Here is a 25234-nt window from a genome sequence, read left to right as displayed (position 1 = left end):
GTTTCTATTTATGGATTAAAAAGGAAAATTTACATAATGGTCCCTTTTTCTTTTTTATTCTTCAATTATGGTCAAGAATACATGTATCCTTAATAAAGCTTGCTTTCCTTGTTTCTTTAATTTTTCTAACCTGTCGCTTAAGTTGACGCCAACTGAAACGAAAAGCTTCAGCGACTCTGCGATAGCAAAAGCAAATCCAAGGAAATGGCGAGGTACGACAGAGCGATCACTGTGTTCTCGCCGGACGGTCATTTGTTCCAAGTGGAATATGCTCTTGAAGCAGTCCGCAAAGGTAACGCCGCCGTCGGAGTCCGCGGCACCGACATCGTCGTGCTCGGTGTCGAGAAAAAATCCACCGCCAAGCTCCAGGACTCTAGGTATTTTTGTTCTCTTTTTACGCTATACTATCCCTCCATTTCAGATTTCCACTTCACCTCGCTCGAAAATGGTATCTTTCTACTTAATTTTAGTTGAAAGTAATTTTAGGGTTAGGGTTTTATGATCTGGATTTGGAACTAACGGGGATGCAACAATTTTTAGCTTAAGCCTATCTCTATCACGTTTTCTCAGTGCTCTTTAGATGGGGATTTTCCTAAAAATTGTTCTTTTTGCCTAAGTTGAGGAACAGTGATTTTAGTTAAAGAATTTTTTGTCTTGATGATGTAGAAACTAGAAAATTTTACCAATTTTTATGATTAAAACATGTATTAAAGAAATCATTTGAGTTTTTGAATTTCCTCAAGGTGGGCAATTTTTGACCCTTTTACGGCTGCTGTTGTGTAGAACCGTTAGGAAGATTGTGAACTTGGATGATCACATTGCATTGGCATGTGCTGGACTCAAAGCAGATGCTCGCGTCCTCATAAATAGGGCTCGGATTGAGTGTCAAAGCCACAGGCTAACTGTTGAAGATCCAGTTACTGTCGAGTATATCACTCGATACATTGCAGGACTTCAGCAGAAGTATACTCAAAGTGGAGGTGTTAGGCCGTTTGGTCTCTCAACTCTGATTGTGGGCTTTGATCCATATACTGGTATACCGTCACTTTATCAGACAGATCCATCAGGGACATTTTCCGCTTGGAAAGCTAATGCAACTGGGAGAAACTCTAACTCGATTAGAGAGTTTCTAGAGAAGAACTATAAGGAAACCTCTGGACAAGAAACCATTAAGCTTGCAATTCGTGCTTTGCTCGAGGTAAGTTTAACTGGCTAGTTCTTCGTTTGTCAACTTTTACTTTGTTTTCATGTGTTTGTTGTTCCATGATCTCTCTTCTTTCAATGTATGGTAAAAATTGTGCTGCTTCTAACTTCCTAGTTGTTGAATCAACAGAAATATGGAGTAAATCTATCATTTACTTGTAGTCATTCCCTGCATGCAATATGCATCATGCCTTTTAAGATTATGCATGGACTGTTAAGCCTTACAGAAATGACATGGCTTATCAACCTGTGCCAGTGTGCCACTCAAAAATGGAAAACATCTGAATATAATTATGAAATGGAGCAAAAGAAACACAACTTCAACGTTAATGTTATATGTTTCCATAGAAAGGAATGATTTAATTAGTGCTTTACTTTCAAGGAGCACAAGCAGCTAGAGAAAAAGGTTTTGAGTATTCTTTGTGCCATACCATGTAATTCTTTCTTCCCGATGCATTGGTACTTGGAAGCATGATGGCAATAAAGATTGTAAATGTGAAATGATACACTTGTAGCTAGATTATACAACAATGTGACAATTAGTTAAACCATATAAACAGGAGGTACGCATATCATCAAGTTATTGGTGTATAGAAGAACAGCTTCATAGATTTAGTTGTCTGAGTAGGTTAAACTATACTTTTAACTACTACTCCTTTTAATATCAGATTGCATACAGTTGGTTATATAGCTTACTAATATGGTAAAGATGCATGTTTTATGCCAAATAATGGTTGCCTGTCGTTATGTGTGTCTCTTGCATACAGGTTGTTGAGAGTGGGGGAAAGAACATCGAAGTTGCTGTGATGACAAAGGAGCATGGTCTGCGGCAGCTTGATGAAGCTGAAATTGATGCCATTGCAGCTGAGATTGAAGCAGAGAAGGCAGCAGCTGAGGCTGCAAAGAAGGCGCCTCCAAAAGAAACATGAAACAGCAACTGTTGACATCCGTTTACTTTTCTCTCCTTTTTTCTTTTTAGGGGGGATTGCTTGGGGTGCCTATTGATGTATTCAGCCTCACACTTTCACCCGTTTGAGCTTCATTATACACATCATGGAGTTATCATCCATTGTTGGCATTTTATTTGCTTTTAGATATTTAAATTATGAATTTTCAACACTTTCCCAGAGGTTGAAGCTATTTCTGCAAATGTCTTGATGTTTTGATGCTAAAAAGAAAGTAAAATATCCAATTTGGTTAACATGCATGAGACTGGCAAAGATTGAGCAGTATGATTTTCTTTGCCTGGTTTGGCTTTGGTCTTGTATGAACTCCTCAAAAGTAAAATGGGAATTTGTTGAGCTAAATGCCATGATTTAGCTACGTTTAGCTGATCTGGTTGGGGTTTGGGCTTGAAAATGTGACTCTGGGTCTGTAAGGGTCTTTCTCTCAGGGACGGTGAGGGAAGGAATTGGCCCAAAAAGACAAAGAGATGAGGGAACAAATCGGCCCAAAAAGACAAAGATGGAGGGAAAAATAAAAATCAATATTATGGCCCATGCAGGTCTCGAACCTGCGACCTTCGCGTTATTAGCACGACGCTCTAACCAACTGAGCTAATAGGCCTGTTGAGTAGAAGCAGGTAGAATGTCAATGAAAGCTTGTATAACCTTGTAAAGACAGGAGACGAACATAAAAAACGGAGGGACAATCAAACCTAGGAGAAGTCAGTTGTTGCAAACCAGGCTCCGAGCATGAAAGAAGATTACGAGGTACTTGTTTCAATCTTTCTTGACCCTTCTTTTGTTTTTTCAATTATAAAGTCATCAACTTTTCGATTGATAACGCCCTTGTTTCATCCTTGGTTGCGTCTCTTTCTTTCATTTGATCAAACCGTAATCCTTGAATCTTTGTTAGTAGTTTTGGGTTAATGAAAGTTTACTTATCCAAAGAAAAATAACGAGAATTCGACACCCTTTGTTCTTGTTGTCTTGTATTAAGCTCGACCTCGTTAAATTTTATTTCATTTGAAATCTTCTTTGTGTTTATCGAACTGGGGAACAATTTTTCCTTCTTACAACTGCGTTTAATTTCCAAATTCCGGTAAATTTGTCCTTTTTTATATGTTGGTATATGTGGAAAATCAGTTACCATGTAATTTGATCAGATGCTGAAAAAAATTATAGGTTCTGGGCAGTTGGGTTCTTAGTTTAGAAGGTGAAAATCAATAGCAATGCTTTATGCTGTGAAATTTCTGATGGGCAGTGTAGATTAGAAGTTTGCAAAGTAATTTTATGCATTTCGAATTCATTTCATTTTCTTGTCTGCTGGAATGATCATATGCATTCTTTTCATCTCTAACAAGTGGACTAGTTTGCTTTTTGATTATGTGTTGACTTGTGAGTCACATAAAGGAAATATCATAAGTGAGAACTTTTGTTAAGGATGAATGATCCCATGGGAAAAAAAAAATCAAGCATAATGGATTTATTAACTTGATTTTGACTTCTGGGTTTCAATATCTTATTTGAGAGGCATAGCTGCATGAACATCTTATCAGGTGTTCAAAATACCAAATCGTTTCTTCAGAGTGTGATAATCTATCATCTAGACCTTGGTTGTGAAATAGATGGGAATATGCAAATAGCAAGTGAAATCCATATAGTTCAATAAGTCAGGATTAGGTCTTAATCTAGTCTGGTTAATTCATTGGAAACAAAATCAACGTGCAAGTTTGTTGGTCTCCTTCACTTATTATTTTCACAGTCCTTATCAAAGTTGGAGAGTTTACCTTTTCACTTGTTTTTGATCTCTCATACATAATAACTTATGCGAAATGGTGTGGGCTCAAGATTGTTAATCTACTCCTTAACAGAAAGCTATTGACCTTCTTCATTCTCTTTCTTATCATGTCAATTATTCCAGATTGAAGAGAAAAAGCAAGCTGCTGCTGATGTACTATTTCAATATTCAAAATTTGCAATGGCATGCATTGGAAACCAAGTCCGTCCTTGTGACCTGAGACTGCATTTGATGAAGGTAATTTAGAAAAAATGGGTTACAACTTACAAGTTTATCTCCTTTTGGCTGCATGTGATACCATGCAGACAAATGATGTGAATGCTCTTTTCAAGAAAAAAAAATTATGTGAATGCTCCTGGCATGCTTCTGAAGAGTTCAATCCTCAAGGGCTAAATTACTGCCACAATTTATGCCTGGATAATTGACAGTAGTTTTTTCCCCTTCTTTTAGGAAATATCAGGGCTGCCAACTTCTCTGAAGAGAGCTCCATCCCAAGCTGCTGCTTCTCCTGATGCAATGGGTGAGTCATCAAGCTCAGGTACAGCAAGAATTGATAAACCAGGCAGTTTACAGGCGATTCTGCTATAACTTGAAGCAGCATTGTGAATGCTTGATATTCTGGATGCCTTTTTCAGTTCCAACCTGTATGTAAACAGTGTACTTATTGTACTAGATGCTTAAAGCGATGTAAGATGTTCTGAAGATGTTACAGGAAAGTTTGTTTGATATGGGGTATTGTGCACCATGACTTCTTATTTATTAATTCGAGTTGGCAATTTCCCTTCCAAAGGTTCTATTCTATTGTTTCTTCTCTTTATTCTGCACCATAAACCATTCCTTGCTTGAAAATTGTGGTCTCACCAGATATTAGAACCATGACATCATCATAACCATCAAGCTTCTAATCCTTTACATATTAGGCCAGATCAATCTCCTTATGGACAAAATGCAATGAAGCTTATGTGTTCATCTTTCTTTATCGTTTTATTTATAAACCTCAATGAAATAATCATTATATCATCTTGACAATGAAATTCTATTGCTGGCTTCGACTGCATGTTATGAAATGACCTAAAAGATGGAATCTAATTAACAAAAAAAAGACTGCTTGCGAGGAATTTTCTCCATCCACATTGCTTTACCTACCATTGTGACCTTGAAAGTGTGTAGGTTCATGGGACCACGAAACTCCTTCTAGAGTTAATACCAACCATAATATTCCATGTTAATCACAGAAGCACGTAAGACAACATCATCAGGGAGAGGGTTTTGTTTGTTATATCTTCCAGTTATCATGGTCTACCAATCTCAATCAGACACCGAGGTTGTCATTCTTGGGGGAAAAAAATGTGGCCAAAATTTTCTGATGTAGAAGCAAAACAAGCTAGAGAAGTCTTGTGATCCAAGTTTGAGATTTTCACTCAATTTTTACCCTCCGAAGCCTCTTTGACTTAAGGCAAGTGGCTACAAGTTTCTGTCTTGTGAAAGACTAGTTGCTCTGCCTTTCTCAGCCATGGGTATCCCTCTTCTGATCAATAGTTTGCTCAGATTGGGTAGTTTTCTTGTCCCGTTCCAGTTAAAAAGTAACAAGAAAAAAAGCAGATGAACATGGACCATTATCAACAACAAACGGAGCCAACCAACTTTTTTCCCCCCCTTGGGCCCCCTGGCTAGCGTTACATATGGAATCGTACCAGCATCTGTTCGTTCTCTTGAATAGATGGATAACTTCCCTTCTTTTCAAGGACATGTAACGGCTAATAAAGATAAGTCCAGATTAATTATAGTTAGGCTATTTTGTCAGCATTTTACTGAAGTGTCGGATAAGGAGAGGAAGAGGGACAAAACAAAATAGCACAGACAAGTTTTACGAAATCCGGTTTTGTTTTTTCATATGCAGTCAGCAGCAGCTGGCACAATAATTGTTTGGTAGGTAGAACTGTGTAAGATGGTAAACAAAACTAGCAATGAAGATCGAAGGCTGGCCACTCTCTCTCTCTCTCTCTGTGGCTCTCGCTTTCACCACCTGGTTCTCGCTCTTCTTTTATGCATGACTGAGATAGGTTACCTACCTCCTTCGGCTCCCTGTTACTTTCTCCTTCCAAGGTTGTTCATTAATCCATATACCAAAGGAAAAGTATGTTTTTCTTCCCAACTGAAATAATATAAGTCAAGAAACATTCAATAGTCCTAAAGAAATCTTATCAAAGATTTGAATACGTGGACAAGCATTCCTAAATTTTCATTGAACTACTGACGGCAAGTGTCAGGGCTGTTTCATTGTGAAACAAATAGATATACAAACCAGAAGGGGAACTAGAGAAACTTTTCATACACATAAACTAGTATCGATTTTGCTATCAGATATATGAAGTTAAATTCTCACTTCAACTCCAACCTTCTGTAATCCAAAACGCCATCCGTCAAGCGTAAAATCTCAGATGTTCTATTCCTACTGCCCCACAAGTGCACCCCTTGCTGTTCTGCAGTCCCAAGCTAGAGCAGAAGCAAATGATTTTTCTGTCTGTTGTCTCCTCTTTTCGAGGTGGGTGTGAAGAGGGAGGGCTTATCTGCAACTCAAGATTCAAGTCTGGGTACTTCTCTCTATCTGGGTTGTTCTGGTTTAGGTAAGGAAACTCATTATCTGTCTTCGCATCCTGTCTTAGAACTGCAGCAGACGAGGCCCTATCTATGCTGCGAGTAGCAGCTTGTTCATTGATCTGTCGATGCGTCAAGGGGTCGATACCTCTGCTCAATAGCTTCCTCTTTATGTGGGTATTCCAGTGATTCTTGATCTCATTATCTGTTCTTCCGGGTAGCCTTGCTGCTATTATTGACCACCTTCACGTACCAGAAACAAAAGAGAAACACCCATTACAGCTTAACAGAGACAGCTAGCTAAGGCATTAAGAAGTAAATCAAAGATTCGGGAGAGACTTAACTTGTTACCAAGAAGGCTATGTAACTTGACGATGAGTTCATCTTCTTCATCAGTGAAATTACCCCTCTTGAGATCAGGACGCAAATAGTTAATCCATCGAAGACGGCAACTCTTGCCACAGCGGAGAAGTCCGGCAGCTTTAGGGAGGGATCTCCAACAACCTTCTCCATGAGCTTGGATGTAAGCTATGAGAAGCTCATCTTCTTCTCTAGTCCAAGCTCCTTTGTTCGTGTGACCTTTCTCACAGCAAGGGGACCTGCCCATTTTCCGCTTCCTGCCTTGCAGTACCAGACTTTGGCGCTGATTTTGGCAATGGCCTTTGTATATATAGGTCGTGAGGGCTAGGCAAGAGATGATGGGAGTAAAGGAGATGGATGTGGGTTTGGTGCAGTCTAGTTAAAGAAGCAGCAAACCAAGTTCTATATATAGGATTTCTAGTACGACAGGTCTAAGTCATTAACTGCTGCTAATGTAAGCTGGTAAAACAGAAAGTTTTGTGGACGAAACTTCATCCCATCAATGGTCCTGTCTTGGCACAAGCACATGCATGTACCCTTACACAACATATTACTACAAATAATTTATAGATAAAATATGTTAAAAAAACATGCAAATTTAACAAAGTCTTATAATCCGTGTTACTCGTCATGACACGACATGCACGCATGCATATATTATTATAAAAAACTTATAAATAAAATACATTAAAATGTAAGAAAATTTAACTAAGTCACCTCATTTTTTAACTTCATATCTACTTACATGAGATGATTTATTGATTTATATGTCATCACTTTCAATCCTACCAAAGCTTTGGTCCATGTCCTGTCAAATCGAGTTTGGTTTCATAAAATGTAAGCAAATATGAATTAATGCAGCAGAGGAATGCATTAAAATGGACAAATGAATGGCTACCTTTTGCCCCCTTTGGAGTATAAGAAGGGTTGAAATAGGGGTTATGTGACTCAAGTAATTGCTTTGTAAGCTGCTTAAGTCTCCAAGTTCTAGTCAGCAACGTCTGGCCACACACTCACCACGCGAGTGAAAAAGAAAAAGCCCATGACTTAAATTATATTTAAATTAATTTTCGAAGTCGATGATTTTTTTTAAAAAAAAATTTATTAATTTTTTAATAAAATAACAATCACGTGATCACAAACTTGGTCATTGGGTTTACTTGAGGCCCAATAAGTAAGTTTGGGTTATAAACTTCAAGCCTGGCCATAGCCCAAGTTTCAATGGATAGTGTTAGGCAAAGCCCAACCAGCTTATTGATGAACACTTTTATTATTTTATTACGAATTGTCACAAAAAAATATAATATATATTTATCTCTTATATGGCCAGAAAAAACTCTTTATCCTTTATTTATCCAAAAAAAATTATATTTTAAAGTTTTTTATTAATATCAAAAAAAGTATTTTTGTTTAATATAATGTGAAGCATCTTATAATTATAAGATTTTTAAAATATATATATTTTTATCAATGGATCCACGACGGAAGCCTTTTAAACAAAAATAAATATCGAAAATATCTTTAAACAATATCAAAAAAAGTATTCGTCGATAATAAATAACATTGTCCATGAAATTTTTTCTGTTGAAAATTCTTATTTTGTACTATTAAGGTAATGGTTTTTTTTTTTTTACATGCAAAAATCTTCCATTTTTTTACTTTTTTTTCATAAAAGTTTATTTTTTTTCCTATTGAAGGCAAAATAAAATATTTCAAAACACTGAAAAATTTAAAAACATATTGATATTAGATATTATTATATCCCAAATGATATTAAAATTTTCTCACCATAATAAAATCTTATTTATCCATAGAAAAAAAAATTGCAATAAACAATATTCGCAAATATAAGCATAATATATCCAATACCACCTTAGGGTTTTGGATTTGGTTTAGTCTCTAATTAGAGGGTATGAATGAAAATATTCTTACAATCACCGGGTCATAACTCTAAATATGCTGAACATTAGGATAAAAAAAAGGAGAACATCTCTTTTCTTATTGCGCTTAAGTAAATTGTTGGAGAGTCCACCGGTTGCCCAACGGCTAGTACGTAAAACGGTAACCTCAACGGTCGAAAATTTCAAATATTTTCTCCCAAAGCCTCTCTAAATCACATCGATTCTCCCTCACACTTCTCTTCACTCTTCTCTCCAAAGCCCTCTCTTCTCTCATTTCCATCTTCCTCCATCTTTGAAATCACTGCAAAAAGACAAAGAGAAAAGGAAAGAATTAAGGAAAATACTGTGTTTTCGAAGATGTTGCAAGATGTGTGGAATGCTCATCCCGGATTCAGGCCTTCGAAATCGGCCCCTACTTCTCCGGCGAAGCCACTCGGGGTTTCGAGAACTCGTTCTGAGTCCTTTCATGCCATCCACAAAGTCCCAGTTGGTGATACTCCGTATGTTAGGGCCAAGAATGTTCAAGTAAGCATCTTGGGTATCTTTGAAATTGGTTGTAAAAAGACTAAGTCTGTTCTTTTGTTTTGTTTAGTTGATTGAGTATTGATTGGTTTGGGTGTTTTTGTTTTGGTTTAGTTGGTGGATAAAGATCCAGAGAGGGCGATTCCTTTGTTCTGGGCAGCCATCAATGCTGGGGATAGAGTGGATAGCGCTTTGAAAGATATGGCCATTGTGATGAAGCAACAAAATAGAGCAGAGGAAGCCATTGAAGCTATCAAGTCGCTTCGTAGTAGATGCTCAGATCAAGCCCAGGAGTCTCTTGATAACATTCTGTTGGATTTGTACAAGGTCATTTCACAAATGTGAACTTAAGAATTATGTCAAGACTCTTTGGTCTTAACAGGTGGCTGACTTGTTTTAATTGGTAATTCTTCAGAGATGTGGAAGATTGGATGACCAAATAGCATTGTTGAAGCACAAGTTGTATTTGATTCAACAAGGTCTGGCTTTCAATGGAAAGCGCACCAAGACAGCCCGGTCTCAAGGAAAGAAATTTCAGGTCTCTGTGGAACAAGAAGCAACTCGGTTGCTGGTAAGACTTTAGTCTTCCATCTTTGCTTGTTTTACCACTCACTGGTTTTGTATAGAAATTTCAATGGATACATAAATTTAAGCAATTTTTTTTTCTTTTTTCCAGGGAAACTTGGGATGGGCATTGATGCAGCAGAACAACTATATTGAAGCAGAAGATGCTTATCGCCGGGCACTTTCGATTGCTCCTGATAATAACAAGATGTGTAATCTGGGAATTTGCTTGATGAAGCAAGGTAGAATTGGTGAGGCTAAAGAAACTTTGCGAAGAGTGAAACCAGCAGTTGCGGATGGACCAAGAGGCGTAGATTCCCATCTCAAGGCCTATGAGAGGGCACAGCAGATGCTCAAGGATCTTGAGTCTGAGATGATGAATAAGGGAGGGGACAGGATTGAACAGAGCCGTCTCTTTGACGCTTTCCTTGGTTCTTCATCAATTTGGCAGCCTCAGCCTTGCAAGGATCCTATCAGCTTGCCAGCAGCAAATGCAGTAAAACCACATGATGATTTTGCCGATGAGAATGTTAATTCGAATATAATGGCAAACCAGATGGCGATTCCACAGCAGACAAGTGCCAAATTAGTTGCTTTTCCATTTGGAAATTCTCTAAATATTGATGCACCACCGTTCTACTCATCAAAATTGGGAATTGCAAAAGATCCATTTGGGAATCAATTGCATGAGACCCTTAAAAGAACAAGGTCCGGGAACTCTGCTAACTCCATGAGAGTGAATGAAATGGGAGACCACACAAAGCCTTTCTCTGCAGAACTGGAAAAACCAGAGATTAAGACAAGAAGGCTCTCTCCTTCATCTGGGGAGAAAGGAGACAAACTGACAGATTTATTACCCGATAGCGAAGACTTTGAAGAGGCTATCATTGCTGCAGTTCTTGGCCCAACAAATGAACCAGGGAAGGGGGTTGAAACCAGCAATCCAAAGATCTTTCCAAAGAAAATTGATAAGAGGCTCAAGGTTTTCCAAGACATTACTCTTTCTTTGAGTCCTAGAGCCTGACTTAACCTAGTCCCGTTTAACAGTCTTAACTAATTTAATTTCTTAAGTTGTACTCTTAGGTTGGAGATGAACTTGTTCTCCTTGACTCCTATTCCTGTAGAAGAAGAAGGGGTAGCAGGTCTTAAGGTGGTAGTAGCCACCTAAGAATTATTTATTCACATTTTATTTATATATGTATGCCTCTCGAATAAGGCAAATCCACATCCATCAAAATAATAAGTTCAGTTCAGCACTACCACAATTGAAAATGTTGTTTCTTTCTATCCTGCTTCCTTTTTCTCCTTTCTTTTCACTTATGAATTGGGAATTCCTGGTACTGTCAATCACGCTTAGGCTGGCCCAGGATTGTTGTCCTGATCCTGCACTAGGATTGAGTTGCATGTTGAGGAAAAAGACAAAAGGAACTCTTGTCTTATGCACTTGTGTCATTGACATGTGAAAAGTTAAATGAAGTATTGCAATACTGCATCTACAATTTCCTATTTGGAAACTTATTTCCATGGCCTTCGTGAGTCAAGTCACTCAATTGAATTTCCTGTGAACTTCATAATAGAAACTGAGGATTGCCACAGCTGCAGCACCAACAACTCCCGCAGCTACCTTCAAAGCTAACCTGGAAGGTGAAATGAAGCCTAGCTCAGAGAGTTTCTTGTGGGACGCTGCATAATCTCTGAAGAATGCATCCTCATCCTGCCATTTAAAAGAGCATAAAAAAAAAAAAAACCCAATCCCTTGTGAATAACAGACAACGCAACAATCAACCATGTGCATACCTTAGCGTAAAGCTCAACATAGTAGCGGAACTTAGGATCATCTACCAGAGCCTTGTCCGTGGGTAGTTCCAGTAGATCTGAGTCGGACTCAATGTCCAGCAGCACCCTGATTACAGGATATACATTATTTATTCTACTTAAATCAATTCGATAATATATAAAAAAAGAAAAATTGCCGAGGTTTACTTGAAGTATGAATTGTCAAACTTCAAAGGCTCCTTTGTCCAAGCACCATCAAAACCTGATCTTTCACGATGTGCTCTTCCCTGGAAATTCAAGAACAGAATATTCTGAATCTGTTTCTTTTAACTAGTATACTTCTTTAAGATTTCTGGCTAGATTATTGAATTGCATAAAGAAAGTACCAATGTATGGCCCCCAGATAGTGCCACGATGTCCTTGTCAGATAGTCCCATCCGATAAAAAATGTCCCTCAAATGTCGTGCTCCTGCAACAAACAAGAATCAGAGAAGGCATAAATATATAGTTATTCAAGACTAAAACTAAACCAAAGCAGTGAGAAATTACAAACCTTGATTGGCATCAGGAAGGCGCCCTTCTTCAGGAGATACCATTGAATCCTGATACATCAGAGAGTTAAATGAGGTTAACTAAGAAGGGATTTGAACCTGCTCTTTAAGGAGGGATCAGACACCAACTACTGAAGCAAATGTTCGGGTGCGAGAACTAAGTACTAATAATTAATAATTAAGATGGTTGGATGTTCAGAAACTCCGATGAATATACCTTCCTGCCTGGAACAAAGTCAACAGTAGGACCTCCTGTAACCTCAACGGCAACAACTCCAGCAAGCTGTAAATCCAAAATTTTGAAAAGCTGATGAAGGGTTTGTGTCTATTGGAACATATCAAATGAATAATTACGTAAAATACAGAAACAAATACTAGACCTGGTAAAGGTCAGCATATGTAATCACCCGATGCCTGGCCTTTACTTCTTCTGATATCAGAAACAGAAGGAAAGTAACGTATCAATACGTTATGATTTAAAAGGAAAGTCAATTTCTAAATGGATAGATCAGAATCTGGATTCTGACCACAAAGGTCAACGGCTATTTTCAAACCACTATTTGCACTGTGCTTTAACTCTTGATCATGTCTGATGGAGCCATCAGGTCCTCCTGTCTTCGTTTTAGCATCGTAAGTTCCAGCGTCATGCCAACTTCCAACAAAAAACAGCAAATCGAAACTATTAAGTAAGATTTAAAATCTTCATTTTCGTAACAAAAATTATAACTTACGCCAAACGAAGCATAATGGGAGCGCAGTTTTTGCTTGAGATGAGAGCGCGAAGGTCTCGGCGAGCCCTTTCAATCTCCTTCAAGTAATTCTTGTTGACTACCGGCGCCGCCATTAGAACAAAGCTACGTTCAAGGGAGACTTGTTGAAAGCTGTATGTCACAAAGCAAGGAAGACGAAGAGAAAGAACGCAAAAGAAAACGGAAAGGTATGGCTAAAGGAAGCTTTGGGTTCTCGACTTTATAGCCGTGGGGATTCGATGAGAAGAATCAAAGCCAAAGGATTGATTGAGGAGTTGGTTTTGGCGAGCGAAATGAGAAGCAAAGGATTTCTTTCTTTGCTTCAATGGTGGTGGTGGAGGGAAAAAGTGAAGTACTTCGAAAATAGAAAACGGGTGGCCCAGGAGCGCCTGTGAATGAAAAGCTAGTATTTTTGGACTTTGGGCTTTCAGAACTCTCGGGAAATGGATCCAACGACCCGGTACTGAAGTACCTTTCTAGAACCAGATTTTATTGTTCATCTGGGCCCACTTTTTCGAATCGGTCCGTTGGGGCCCAAATATCTCAAAAGGCAGAAGGTCGGTTTGGTAATCCAACATAATTTACTGAGAGAAAATTTTTTTTACATAAAATATTTTATAGTAAAATTTAATATCAAAACAAACAACCACTTAATTGTAGAATTAAATTTGACAACCTTAATTCTATAAATAAGTTAATTTTAAGAGTTTATTTCCATATGAAAGAGTACTCTACTTAATCCAACTTCAAGATATAGAAATTTTGAGGTAATACCGTAAGTACACCCGTTGATATGAGAGTGAGTTTGAATTTAGGGTTGTCGTGTTTTATATATTCATTAAGTCAATATGTTTCAGATACAATAATTATGTCTTAAATCGATTAAATCCACTTAATCTTTTAACTCGTTTAGTTAAACAAATTTTTATATTAACTTGTATAAATTGACTCGTATAACTTATTTATGAACTCATTTAAGATAACTTTAAACACCTTAATTGTATTTAAGTGAATTGTTAATCACATCATGTCATATAAATTTAATTCAACTTATACAATAAATGTGTTAGTCATATTATGTCGTATAACATATTTAATAAACATACGTGTTTGAGATATTTAATATGTTTAATTAATCATGTCGTATTTATTTTTATTTATATAATTATTACAATATTAAATTTACACGATACAATTGAAACATATTAATACAAATTGTCATACTTGTAAATCCGTGAAGATTGGATTCCAGTTTGTCTCCCCATCAAAGTCAAGACACAAGTAAAGTTAACTAAAGATTTTAGGTAGATTTTCACCACTTGTAGCACACTAATTTATTATGTTGCATTTGCCCAAATTATATATATATATAGCAATTCTTTTTAGTGCGAGGCATGATACTATGATGGGAGCATACAAAGGCTAGTTAGAGTCAACATGTGAGTTGATTATGGTTATAATGCCAGCTAGGTATGTGATTCCTTTTAAAAAACAACAGACATTCAGATTTGATCTCGATGATGAACTTCATATCGTTTTTCATATGCTTCCCATCACCTACTCATCACTGTCATAAACAAAAAGGTTATTTCAAACCCAATGTTCTAATGATTTGATTGAGGTAAGAGCAAGTTTACAAGCAAAAAATAATCTTGAACTTTGATTTTGTATAGTCCTATTCCTTGATCCTGGAAGAAGGTTGAGTAGCAATGGTAATCTTAGGATTCCTGTGAACAGTGAAGACTCGGGGTGAAGTCTAGCGCTCGTACTTCCTACTGAAGTTTAGTTTGATAAACAGGACAAACAGGACACCCTGGAGACAAGTTGCTTACTTCTGTTTTTTTTTTGGAAGGAGGATGTAATTCAAAAAAAGGTGCCAAGGGCAATGTTGTCCCAGGGGGATGATTTTTATTTTATAGCAAGTTTATCCTGAAATGTTCTCTGGTGTGGTCTCGATTCCACAAAAAGGCAAGCAATTGAATATACGATTTTCCATCATTTCCCAATGCAATTCAGACTCCTGGTATTCGAATTCTTTTTCCTTCGTAAGTAGTAGTAGCAGCAGCTAGTAGTATAAGATAAGCAAGCATGCAAGATTTTGCTGCAATTCTTTCATGGCAACTAGCACCATTGCTCCCCCACCTGCTTTGAAACGCAGAAAAATGTTTATAGATACAAGGGAAATGGGGAAAGACAAAAAAAATCCCATTTGTTTTCCAGAGATTCAAGTTAACTACACTGTACTTTTTCCTTCTTCTTTGTTCTTTCTGAACTAAAGCAGAACGTTTGTCATGTTCCTAATCAAGCATTCATAAGTCATAAGCCCACCTTATGTGATTTGAATCCAACTTGCCTTTCCATTTTCCTGATATCCAAATTAAGCTTTGCCAATGGCCGTTGAAATGTGGAGTTACGAGAACACCCTCAAGATGTTTCCAAATCTAGGCAGCCACGCCCGTACAGCTTCTGCTGGCTAACATCAGCTTGGTGGCAGGTTTGGGTTCTCTGCTTAGCATGTTCAAGCGGTATGTTGCAGTAATTTAAAAACAGGAAAAGTACATTCCAGGAGGGTACTTTCGTCATTAAAGTGGAATATAAAAACAATTTTCTGGCTCTCTGCCCGAAGCTGGATGTCTTTGGCACCTCTCAAAACTGCCATCTCTGCTCTCTCTCTCCACCACCACGACCACCTCCATCACTGAGTAAACAAACGAAGTACAGACATTTTCATGGTCAAAGAAGTTAAAAGTGTTAACTTGGGAGAAAACATTTGAGGAAAAGGAGGTTTCTTTGCTGTGAAAGATAGTTTCTTGAAGATGAAAGACCCGCCGTTGGTGAAAGCTGCAGCGGTAAAAGCAACAGATCTTTCGACAAAGTAAATAACCCAGAAGTCACTTTCTTTTTGTAAAGCAGTTTCCATCTTGCTGTTTGGTTAAGTTTCCATCAAAGTTTAGAAAGAAGAAAGGGAACCAAAAAAAAAGAGTTGATCTGTAGAAGAGAGGTGAGCAAGGAAAAATGGGGTGTTGGTACTCGAGGATTGATAGAGAAGAGACTGTTTCACGTTGCAAGGCGAGAAAGAGATACATGAAACAATTGGTTAACGCTAGACAAGCTCTTGCCGCGTCGCATTCTATGTATCTTCGCTCTTTACGAGGCACTGGCTCGGCTCTCCTTCAATTTTCCAACAACGAAACTACTCTCCACCTCCACCACCATGTCCCTCCGCCGCCTCAACCGCCAGCACCGCCGCCGCCGCCAATGAGTCCTGGTTCAGATACTTGGACATCTGCTACTACGGCCTCCCCTGCTCTGCCTCCGCCGCCTCCTCCACCTCCATCGAGTAGCTGGGACTTCTGGGATCCATTCGGTCCGGCTACTGCGTCACGGTCAGCCACAGAGGAGGAATGGGAGGCTGCTACGTTGGCATCTGAGGTGGCGGTCACCGCTACAACCACCGCAACCGGGGCTGCGAGCATGGCGGCGCCACCTTCTGTGGTGAGTGGATTCTCGAAAGATACCGGAAGCGAGCTGGCTATGGTGGTTTCGAGGAATAGTAAAGAACTGGTGGAGATTGTGAAAGAGGTCGATGAGTATTTTCTTAAAGCTGCCGATGCTGGTAGCCAGCTCTCGGTACTGTTAGAAGTTTCAAATTCCAACTTTTCTAACCAAAGTAAAGGAGGTATATCTCTGTCATTCTTTCAATTTTATTTGTCAAAAAACGTCCATTCTTTTGATTTCTTGGTGGGGTTTCATTTCTACCTGTTCGTTTGCTCTTTACTCTGGCAGATAAAGTGTATAACTATGGTTGCAATCTGACCCCAACAACTTGGACATGGAATTGGAATCCGAAAATGGAAGGAATTGGGAAGTTGGGAGAGGACAGGATTGGAGGAAATGTAGGTGGTAGTGTTCATAGCAGCAGCCATTGTTCTACCATAGAAAGATTGTACGCTTGGGAGAAGAAATTATACCAGGAGGTCAAGGTACTAGACCCAATTCCATGGTTAGAAATCTTGTTTATTTGTGAAGCATTTGATCCAAGTTTCAGGCAAGAAAACAAATTTGATTACACTATCTTCTTCCGATAAATCCATAATCTTGTGTTTACTACCAGATTTTTGTGTTTGGAGTTCTAAATATCGAATCCTTTCCTTTTCAACTTTTGGGGCCCAGGAATGGATGTTTAAAAAGTCGAAAACCTTGGACTTCTTATCATATTTGATGGTCTGATGAGTCAAAAGAGTGGTCAAGTCCTGTGGCCCATTTTTTGTCCTAAAAATGACATGTTTTATTCTTAATGTTCTTCTAACTTAAACAGTTTTGTTGGGTGATTTTCTTAGCATGCGGAGGCTATAAAGATAGAGCATGAGAAGAGGGTGGCCCAGCTGAGGAAGCTGGAGGTGAAGAGAGCTGACTATGTCAAGACTGAGAAGACAAAGAAAGAAGTCGAAAAATTAGAATCCCAAATGATGGTTGCTGCTCAGGCCATCGAGACTACATCTACCGAAATCATCAAGCTGAGAGAGTCAGAGCTTTATCCTCAACTCCTTGACCTTGTAAAAGGGTTAGTCTTGTTTCTTTCTCAACTCTTTTGCTTGCATGTACCTGTCTTTCTGTTTACCTTGAGCATTTAAATACTGGAGCCAATAGCCCTTAAGTTTTTCACGTGACTCTGTCACATCATTTTTATAGTTCATAGACAGAAGCTTTGGGCAGATTGAATCAGTATCGTCCACAGAATGAGATAGTGGTTCATTCATTGTTTGGAATTCGTACAGGAAAAGGCCACGTTTGGGACCCTTCATTATTCAGCTTGATAGGCATGATTTCCTGTTTACTCTGCTTTTTACTCTTTAGGACCGTAAATTTGCTTGCAGATAAGATTTGTACATGGAATTTCTTTTGACCGCTTTTTACTGCCATGGCTATTCTTGCCCCTATTGTTTGCTTTTGTTGCGAAGAAGATAAGCCGAATCCAATTGTACCCTGTGTACTATTGCATGAGGTTGAGGGGATAATAGACCGTAGCACAATAATCTAGTGGGGTCTCCATTCAGAGTTGAGGTTAATCTTTTGCTGATTCCTTTGATTTTCAGCCTATTTCTAGGGAAGATAATCCTATGATCCTGATTGTACAAAATTTGCAATACTGGGCGTTAGCTGATAGGTGAACTAGATTGACTGATGTACTTCTGGTTCCAGGTACTGCTAAAAGAGTCCTAGCTGTCCATATGTATGGGTCTCACATGGGATTCATATGATGCCAAGTTGTTGGCCCATGTGCCTTAGGTTTTCAATTTGAGATGATGGGATGCTGGGGTGGCCTGCAACGAAGAACATTTGCTTCTTACCTAATTTGATATCCTTAATGCTTCCTTTTAATCTGCAATAGCGAGTTATTGTCTAATGCTGAGAATCAATTAAGAGAAATAACAACATATATTGATGTTATAAATTTGCTTGTTATACAGATTGATATGCATGTGGAGAAGCATGTATGAGATCCATCAAGTTCACACGCACATAGTTCAGCAGCTCAAGTACCTCAACTTCATCCCTTCCAATGAGCCAACATCTGAGATTCACAGGCAATCAACTCTTCAGCTTGAGCTTGAAGTCCAGCAATGGCATTTGTCGTTCTGTAACTTAGTCAAGGCTCAACGAGACTACATTCAGTCACTTGCAGGCTGGCTCCGGCTTAGTCTTTTCCAGTTCAGCAAGAACCCACTTTTAAGAACCAGTCAGGAATCGAAAATCTACTCATTTTGTGAAGAATGGCATCTTGCAGTTGACAGGATTCCAGATAAGGTAGCATCTGAAGGGATCAAGAGCTTCTTGACCGTAATCCATGCCATCGTGGTTCAGCAAGCAGATGAGTATAAGCAAAAGAAGAAGGCAGATTGTACATTTAAAGATTTTGAGAAGAGGGCTGCTGAGCTTAGATCACTAGAAAGCAAGTATGGCCCTTTTTCCATGCCTGAAATGAACAAGGACCCTGTTGCACAAAAGCGAGCAAAAGTGGAAATGTTGAGAGCAAAGGCAGAGGAGGAGAAGAATAAGCATGAAAAGTCAGTGAGTGTAACAAGGGCGATGACTTTGAACAACCTTCAGATGGGGTTTCCCCATGTCTTTCAGGCGATGGTAGGATTTTCAAGTGTATGTATGCAAGCATTTGAAGCTGTATACAACCAAGCCAAGAGTTTTGATCAGGAGCATGATGTGAAGAGAATACTCCCTTGAGAACAGACAAGCATACGGGGCAAAAATAATGCTACCACCCATGCCTGCTTTCGTGTATAGATGTTCACCCTGTTCAGTAGTTGGATTGGAGTCCAGACTTCAGAGAAGGTGCTGCATAGTTTTTGTTGGCCATGCAGCTCCATCTTATGCAAACTCTCGATGGAGATGATTAAAATCCAAACAGTTTGAGATGGTATAGGAAGTAGAAAAAATTTCCATTGGGAATCTAGCCTAGATTATCTAGGGGTTTTCCAAGTAGGAGCTTAGGATCATATACCCTTGGTTTGTCTTTGTCAGAATGCTATGAAATTTTTCTCTTTCATGTTTTGCCCTTTTTGAATTATGAAATTATTTTTTATTAACAAATGTGTTTATAGGGTTTCTGAACTGAATCTGAATATGCTCCATGCTTGTTGTAATTAAATCAAATTATGCCTTCTATGTTCAACGACATCGATACTTATCTGCTGATATCTGCCATATCCTAATATCTGCTGACAAATTTCAATGCCACTGCCATATCCTGATAGAGAATGCCTTTGAACTAAAACAAAGTGCTCTGCAGCTTGGTGATTGAAAAAGTCATATGTTACATTTGATGATGATAGCCATACATACAGAATCAGCTTGTCTGGATTGGTTAGATACAGAAACATCCGACTAGCACTAACAAAATTTCCTTCTATCAACCTCGGGCATTGGATGGAGCAACGCACTTCCGCTGCAACCAAGTCAAGCGCTTGTCTCCTTTGAGAGACAGGAACATTTCCCTGGCATTAGGATTGTTGAACAGGTCCAGAGCCGCGAAGTAGACACGCTCTTCAACACCTTGCAGCTCGTTCAATTCTTTTATACAACTAGCTATGCTGTATCTGGCCTTAGATTGTCTTACAGCAGCTGTCCTCAGCTTCGAAGCAGCTGCCATCTCCAGTATAGCTGCTGCGATAGCATCATCTATTCCCTTGCGTCCCCTCTTGCGATTTATACCAGGGGCAGAAGGTTGAACTGTGTCGTCCTGATCATCCGCCACATCCTCTGCTTCCTCAGACTCAGATGACGACTCTTCTTGAATCGTGCTCAACGGCTCCAAAGAAGGTAGCGAGGAAGGAACGTCTCCCCCGAGTTCAGCTGAGTAGTCATGCTTCCCATTGGTTGTCGGCTCTGAGAATATTGTACAGAGTTGTTTGTAGATTGGGCAGCCACTGGTTTTTATGGTTTCAGCATCAGGATGACCCTGTCAATGAACAACACAGATCAGATTTCATTCGCAGAGGACGACAACAGGCATCTGACAGAGTATCATACCTTGATAAATTCAGCCCAAGCTTCATCATTGCCTATTACATCCCCAGTAGATTCATTCCAGCTGAAGTCAGTCTGATCAAGAAGCGACTTGACAAGAACATACTGCCTCCTCAAGACCCCATACCGATTCTTTAACTGCTCCTTGTCCCATTTCAAACTAGTTTTCTTACAGAAGTCATCACACATAGACTTCCATGCTTTCTTGCTAAAAGAACTGTTTTGTCTGTTCCCTCTGTGTACCTGTTCAACCAACAGGTCTGCAAGTATCTTAGTCAGGAATGTCGTCCACCTAGCTCTCGACTGCTGTTCCTGCTGCTGAGATGGTTGCTGTCTCCTTGAGCGAGTAACTCGGCTTGCCATCTACAATTCCACTTAACAAAACCTTTAATCAACAATAAGCAACTAATCTGTGTAACAACACACTAACATATTTCATTTTCTGTCCGAAACAAGAAATACCGGCCGCCAAACAGGGTCTTAAGGAGTCTTGAACTCAAAATGCTATAAAATCAAAGACTTGAAAACAACCTCTAGAAAGCAAGTTCACTCTCTGATACGATTACCTTAGGAAAGAAACGATCAGAGAATCTTAATGTGAGAGAAATTGAAGTTAAAAAGAAAAAAGCTCTTTCACACAACACTGCAGTCGGTTAGAGAGGGGGTTCACCTTTGGGGAAATTCCGAGTAAGACTGATCAAAGAGATCACGGCGGAACCCTTCTTGAAATCGTTATCCAGTAATTGTCCATCGCTCTTGATTTTAGGAGCTGAGGGAATTTAATTCCGAATTAAATCAAAGGACTACCCTACCCAAACAGGACTCTCTCCCTCTCTCTTTTTCTTTCGCTTCGTGTTTTTATGACCAGGTCAAAATGCCCCCCGGTTTCCCTATATTTGCAACATTACCCCTCTCGGCCCCGGTTCTGCTATTTCTGTAAGGCTGTGTTTGGTTTGTTTTTTGGGTAAGCTATACACCACTTCAGAGTATCACTATCAGTCAGAAAAATATATTTACAGAAGGAAAAAAAATTACATATGTTTCAGTTAGATATAAAAAATTAAGGAAAAAAATTGGACTAGGCCATTCTTTTACAATGAACAGTTAATCTGGAAAAAGGCCTCTTCCTTGAGCAATGAGCAGAGTAGTATCTATGACCAATCTTCTATATCATCATCAGAAATTTCACTTTCCTGTTCATCTATACTCATTCTCTGAGAGCTGTCATTGTCCGAGTCACGAGTTTCAAGACCTCCAGATGTTCTGTAACCAAGCCATTTTAGGGCGGGTGTGTACTCTGTAGCTATAGATGACACTTCAGATAAGCTTGATCCACCATACACGATAAACCTCTGCCTCAGCATCTCATCCTGCAATGAGCCAATGACAGGAGGAAATTTTTTCTTAAAGGCCTTGTAAGTAAACTTAAGATTCCTAAAACTAGAGGAAACTGATGAGATCTTATTCACCTGATTGTGAGATAATGATTGCTCTATCTGCCAAAGCTTTGGTTTGCGAATAGCATGCCATCTGGCATCATAGCATATTCGTAAGAGGTGGTTGCATAACCCTAATTGTAAATGCCATAGAACTCAGAATGCAATTAACTAAAAGCATGAAAATAAAACCTCGAAGGTGATGGATGAAAATTGCCATATAGAACACCACGGACTGCAACTGAAGCAGCAGCTGACTGTAGAACATTCTCTGTCTCACTATGCTTTGCTAACATTCCTCGAAAAGAAGCAAGAAGCAAGTCAGCATCACCAAGATATGAAGCCACAGCCCAAGCATCATCCATTGCTTCATCACTCAGAAAATCTAGAACTGCAAGAAAAGTAGGACAGCAGTACTATCAGACCAGAGAAAAACAGAAGGAAACGAACTTCCCACCACTTTGCTCCAGCCTTACGCATGCTTTTCTCTCTCTCACACACACAGAGAAGAAAATAAAGTGTAAAAGTTATTCATAGCATAAACAACTTGAAGACAGAAAAAGATACCATTTTCATGAAGAAAATCGGTTATGGGCCTCGATTGCCCATGTGCTTGGCAGAGTATCTTTTCTGGAGAATCCATTTTAAATGGAAGTCTCGAGAATTTCTCCCCTACACAAAATGCATTTTGGTCTACAAAACCAAAAAAAAAAAAGAGAGCTCAGAGGTGAATAGCTTAGATGTTTCTAAAACTGTGTTATCAAACTGCCATGAGGTAGCAAACAACACAGCTATTCAATAATAAACCCTAACTATTTCCCCTTTCTTTTACCATAAAGATCAAGCTCTATCAAGACATACCCAATCCAGCTACATTTTCTGTCTCTCTTTTGTTATGCAAGAATTTTCCTAGTGCATGAAAAAGCGTCAATGTCTCGTCTCTGCCATATTGTGAAGAAAATCCACCATTGAAAGCATTGAGCTCATTTGCATTTTCTTTTGGGTAACTGAGAATAGAATTAGATGCAGGTAAATCATATTCCACGTCTGGTTTCAGACAGTAGAGCTGTAAAGATGTAATTGCATGTCTGATGTCACCACCACTTGCTTTTGCTATCAGATCAATATCTTCAGCTGCAACATTGCAGTGCTCCTGTCTGCATATTCTAGAGAGTATTTTCTTAATAGAATTATTTGTTATAGGATTAAAAGAAACCTGAAATTTTCCCAAGAGCAGTTTAAAAATCAGCAACCAGTAGATAAAATATTAAACCAAGACCAAATATTTTTGTGAGCATAACCTTCCTAGCACCGGCACTCTCAAGTGATGATTGTAGTTCTTCCAACCATCTTGCGATTAAGCCTGGTGAATCTGCATCACCATAGTCAGTTATCAATATTGCTGTTGGTACCCATGTTGATCTCACGAGAAGAACCAAGCACCTTCGAAGTCTTTCAAAAGCTGCTCTTCCATTAGTTACAGGAAGATCATCAATCACCAGGATAATTGAAGACTCTGATTTCCCATTGAAAGATGAAGAGATCAATCCATACTTCCTCACTCTTTCAACAAAACTTTCAAACTCATCCAACTTAGAAGTGTAATTTATCCCTAGCAACAGTTACCATCATCAGTGAGTAAGAAATTGATAATCCTAGAGGAATTTACAAGATAAATAGCATTTATAACTATGATTTAACATCTAATGCTCTAATTTCTATATTCTGCTTCAAATAGGATTAACAGCCTTAAGAATACAAAATTTGAAAACTGCTACATTGAAACTAGCAATGAAAACTCCTAGCATCCAGGCCAATAAAAACTGTTTTTGACATCATTGTTTATATATAGCAAACCTGACTAAGATTCTGGCCAACTTCTTCATGAAATATGCACCTGAAATACCTGCACTCAAGTTATGAACATGTTCTTGCCAAATTGTGGGAGTAGGTGTGTTCCATTCACATAATTGAGCCCCAATCTGAGATGCAATCAGACGGACAGTTGCCTACAAGATAAGCAGTAGGATTTTCAACTAAACTTGCAAGTAAATGCTGTACTATACCTACAACCACACATCACATACATAAACAGCAATAAGATATAGAAAATTTATCCTTTGCCAAGACAACCTACAGATTTTCCAACCCCAGCTTGCCCGCTGATGATGAGAACAGAGCTACCAATTTCGCCCTGTAAAAACCAAAAACAGATGGAAAAATGATAAATAAAAAGGCGTTGCTCATTCACCATAGGCAATTGACCAATAATGAGAACATCCCATTCTAAAACAGTAAAAATACCTTTGGAGTCCTCAATCTTTCCTCAAACCATGACTTAACTTCTTCAACCTACCAAAAGCAAGAAGATAAAATGTGGATACAAATATTCATATCAACAATATAAACCAAATTGACTCTAACCTTCTTCTTGTGAACAGCAAGCTCTTCCATAGAACGAGGCTTGTATTTATCAACCCACAATTCCTTTGAATTGCTCCTCCTATACCCTAGACCATTTTCAGTTTCCAATTAGGCATATTTTTCATAAACATTTTGTTCAGAAGGAAATATAAGCTAAAAATCACAAAAAAAAAAAAAAACATACCAGCAGATACCTTGAACCCGTTCAAAACTTCATCAAAATCTTCAAAAGCCAATCTCATCTGCATTAAACAATACATTTGGAATATATTATTACACACTCAAACGCATTAAAAAAGAGTACAAAAACTTCGCAAACAATAATTAAGACAAAAATAAAAAGTTTTACCTCATCTACATTGCTAGATTCTCTACTTAAACGAGAGAGTCGAGGCTTCTTGGCTCGACTAGGGTTCGTACGAGTAACCGAGGACCTCAATTTCGGCTTCTCGTAGCTCCGTTTCATTCTCGAAGAAGGCTCGTAATCTTCGTCGTCCGATGAGGAAATCACGATGGTGTTTCGCCTCCCCATCGCCGGCGGCACCGCCGCGAAAGGCTAAAATCGAGGGGCGCCTCGAGGGAGACGATGATTTTGGGGATTTCTTTTGGGGAGAGAATGGAAATGAGAAAGAGTTTCCCGGGTTCGAAAAAACGCGGGGGAAAATTAGGAAAGCGTACGTGGGAAGCTAATTAGAAAGGTTATGTTAATGTGTGCTCCAGAGTATGTTGTTTACGGTGGGCCTGATTCTAATCATCGGTCACTTCTTTTCGTTTGATTGGTCAAATGATTGATTGTCCGATTGAGAAAGCAAGCACTTTAAGTTTAAAATATGTGGATTTTTTATTTAAAAGTAAATTGATAATTT

The 25234-nt window shown here is 38.7% G+C and overlaps 8 protein-coding genes and 1 non-coding gene across 10 annotated transcripts; 4 read left to right on the top strand and 5 right to left on the bottom strand.

The window, feature by feature from the left end:
• Positions 83 to 2353, top strand: LOC18610743 (proteasome subunit alpha type-7). The gene is made up of 3 exons (XM_007046590.2): positions 83 to 377; positions 784 to 1198; positions 1971 to 2353. The coding sequence occupies exons 1-3, from the start codon at positions 205 to 207 to the stop codon at positions 2130 to 2132; spliced, it is 750 nt and encodes a 249-aa protein (XP_007046652.1). The 5' UTR covers positions 83 to 204; the 3' UTR covers positions 2133 to 2353.
• TRNAI-AAU lies at positions 2696 to 2769 on the bottom strand. The gene has a single exon. It is a non-coding gene; the product is annotated as a tRNA-Ile (tRNA).
• On the top strand, positions 2808 to 4739 carry LOC18610742. The gene is made up of 3 exons (XM_007046589.2): positions 2808 to 2915; positions 4069 to 4182; positions 4396 to 4739. The coding sequence occupies exons 1-3, from the start codon at positions 2898 to 2900 to the stop codon at positions 4531 to 4533; spliced, it is 270 nt and encodes an 89-aa protein (XP_007046651.1). The 5' UTR covers positions 2808 to 2897; the 3' UTR covers positions 4534 to 4739.
• LOC18610741 (myb-related protein 308) lies at positions 6122 to 7399 on the bottom strand. Its single transcript, XM_007046588.2, has 2 exons — positions 6888 to 7399; positions 6122 to 6786 (listed from the first exon to the last, which is right to left on the bottom strand). The coding sequence occupies exons 1-2, from the start codon at positions 7148 to 7150 to the stop codon at positions 6369 to 6371; spliced, it is 681 nt and encodes a 226-aa protein (XP_007046650.2). The 5' UTR covers positions 7151 to 7399; the 3' UTR covers positions 6122 to 6368.
• On the top strand, positions 9007 to 11155 carry LOC18610740 (protein POLLENLESS 3-LIKE 2). The gene is made up of 4 exons (XM_007046586.2): positions 9007 to 9329; positions 9441 to 9653; positions 9742 to 9897; positions 10003 to 11155. The coding sequence occupies exons 1-4, from the start codon at positions 9162 to 9164 to the stop codon at positions 10912 to 10914; spliced, it is 1449 nt and encodes a 482-aa protein (XP_007046648.2). The 5' UTR covers positions 9007 to 9161; the 3' UTR covers positions 10915 to 11155.
• On the bottom strand, positions 11297 to 13292 carry LOC18610739 (L-ascorbate peroxidase 3, peroxisomal). Its single transcript, XM_007046584.2, has 9 exons — positions 12949 to 13292; positions 12745 to 12869; positions 12598 to 12647; positions 12435 to 12500; positions 12220 to 12268; positions 12053 to 12135; positions 11874 to 11953; positions 11688 to 11793; positions 11297 to 11604 (listed from the first exon to the last, which is right to left on the bottom strand). Exons 1-9 carry the CDS (start codon positions 13059 to 13061, stop codon positions 11437 to 11439), a joined length of 840 nt encoding a protein of 279 aa, XP_007046646.2. The 5' UTR covers positions 13062 to 13292; the 3' UTR covers positions 11297 to 11436.
• LOC18610738 lies at positions 15045 to 19565 on the top strand. Its single transcript, XM_007046583.2, has 4 exons — positions 15045 to 16645; positions 16753 to 16949; positions 17307 to 17530; positions 18438 to 19565. The coding sequence occupies exons 1-4, from the start codon at positions 15982 to 15984 to the stop codon at positions 19204 to 19206; spliced, it is 1854 nt and encodes a 617-aa protein (XP_007046645.2). The 5' UTR covers positions 15045 to 15981; the 3' UTR covers positions 19207 to 19565.
• Positions 19707 to 21341, bottom strand: LOC108662329 (L10-interacting MYB domain-containing protein-like). The gene is made up of 3 exons (XM_018122391.1): positions 21179 to 21341; positions 20512 to 20871; positions 19707 to 20440 (listed from the first exon to the last, which is right to left on the bottom strand). The coding sequence occupies exons 2-3, from the start codon at positions 20869 to 20871 to the stop codon at positions 19892 to 19894; spliced, it is 909 nt and encodes a 302-aa protein (XP_017977880.1). The 5' UTR covers positions 21179 to 21341; the 3' UTR covers positions 19707 to 19891.
• Positions 20894 to 25013, bottom strand: LOC18610737 (cell cycle checkpoint protein RAD17). Of its 2 annotated transcripts, none has more exons than XM_018122366.1 (12): positions 24718 to 25013; positions 24553 to 24610; positions 24369 to 24454; positions 24249 to 24296; positions 24082 to 24138; positions 23842 to 23953; positions 23246 to 23556; positions 22806 to 23160; positions 22512 to 22637; positions 22137 to 22335; positions 21978 to 22038; positions 20894 to 21878 (listed from the first exon to the last, which is right to left on the bottom strand). In XM_018122366.1, the coding sequence occupies exons 1-12, from the start codon at positions 24898 to 24900 to the stop codon at positions 21660 to 21662; spliced, it is 1815 nt and encodes a 604-aa protein (XP_017977855.1). In that variant the 5' UTR covers positions 24901 to 25013; the 3' UTR covers positions 20894 to 21659. The 2 variants fall into 2 exon arrangements, with proteins under 2 accessions (XP_017977855.1, XP_017977859.1); XM_018122370.1 differs by having other exon boundaries at positions 23851 to 23953.

Source organism: Theobroma cacao, chromosome 1, assembly GCF_000208745.1.
Source record: "Theobroma cacao cultivar B97-61/B2 chromosome 1, Criollo_cocoa_genome_V2, whole genome shotgun sequence".
NCBI classification, from domain to species: Eukaryota; Viridiplantae; Streptophyta; class Magnoliopsida; order Malvales; family Malvaceae; genus Theobroma; species Theobroma cacao.
Note: the sequence above shows the minus strand (reverse complement) of the source record. Positions and strands in the feature narration are given on the sequence as shown.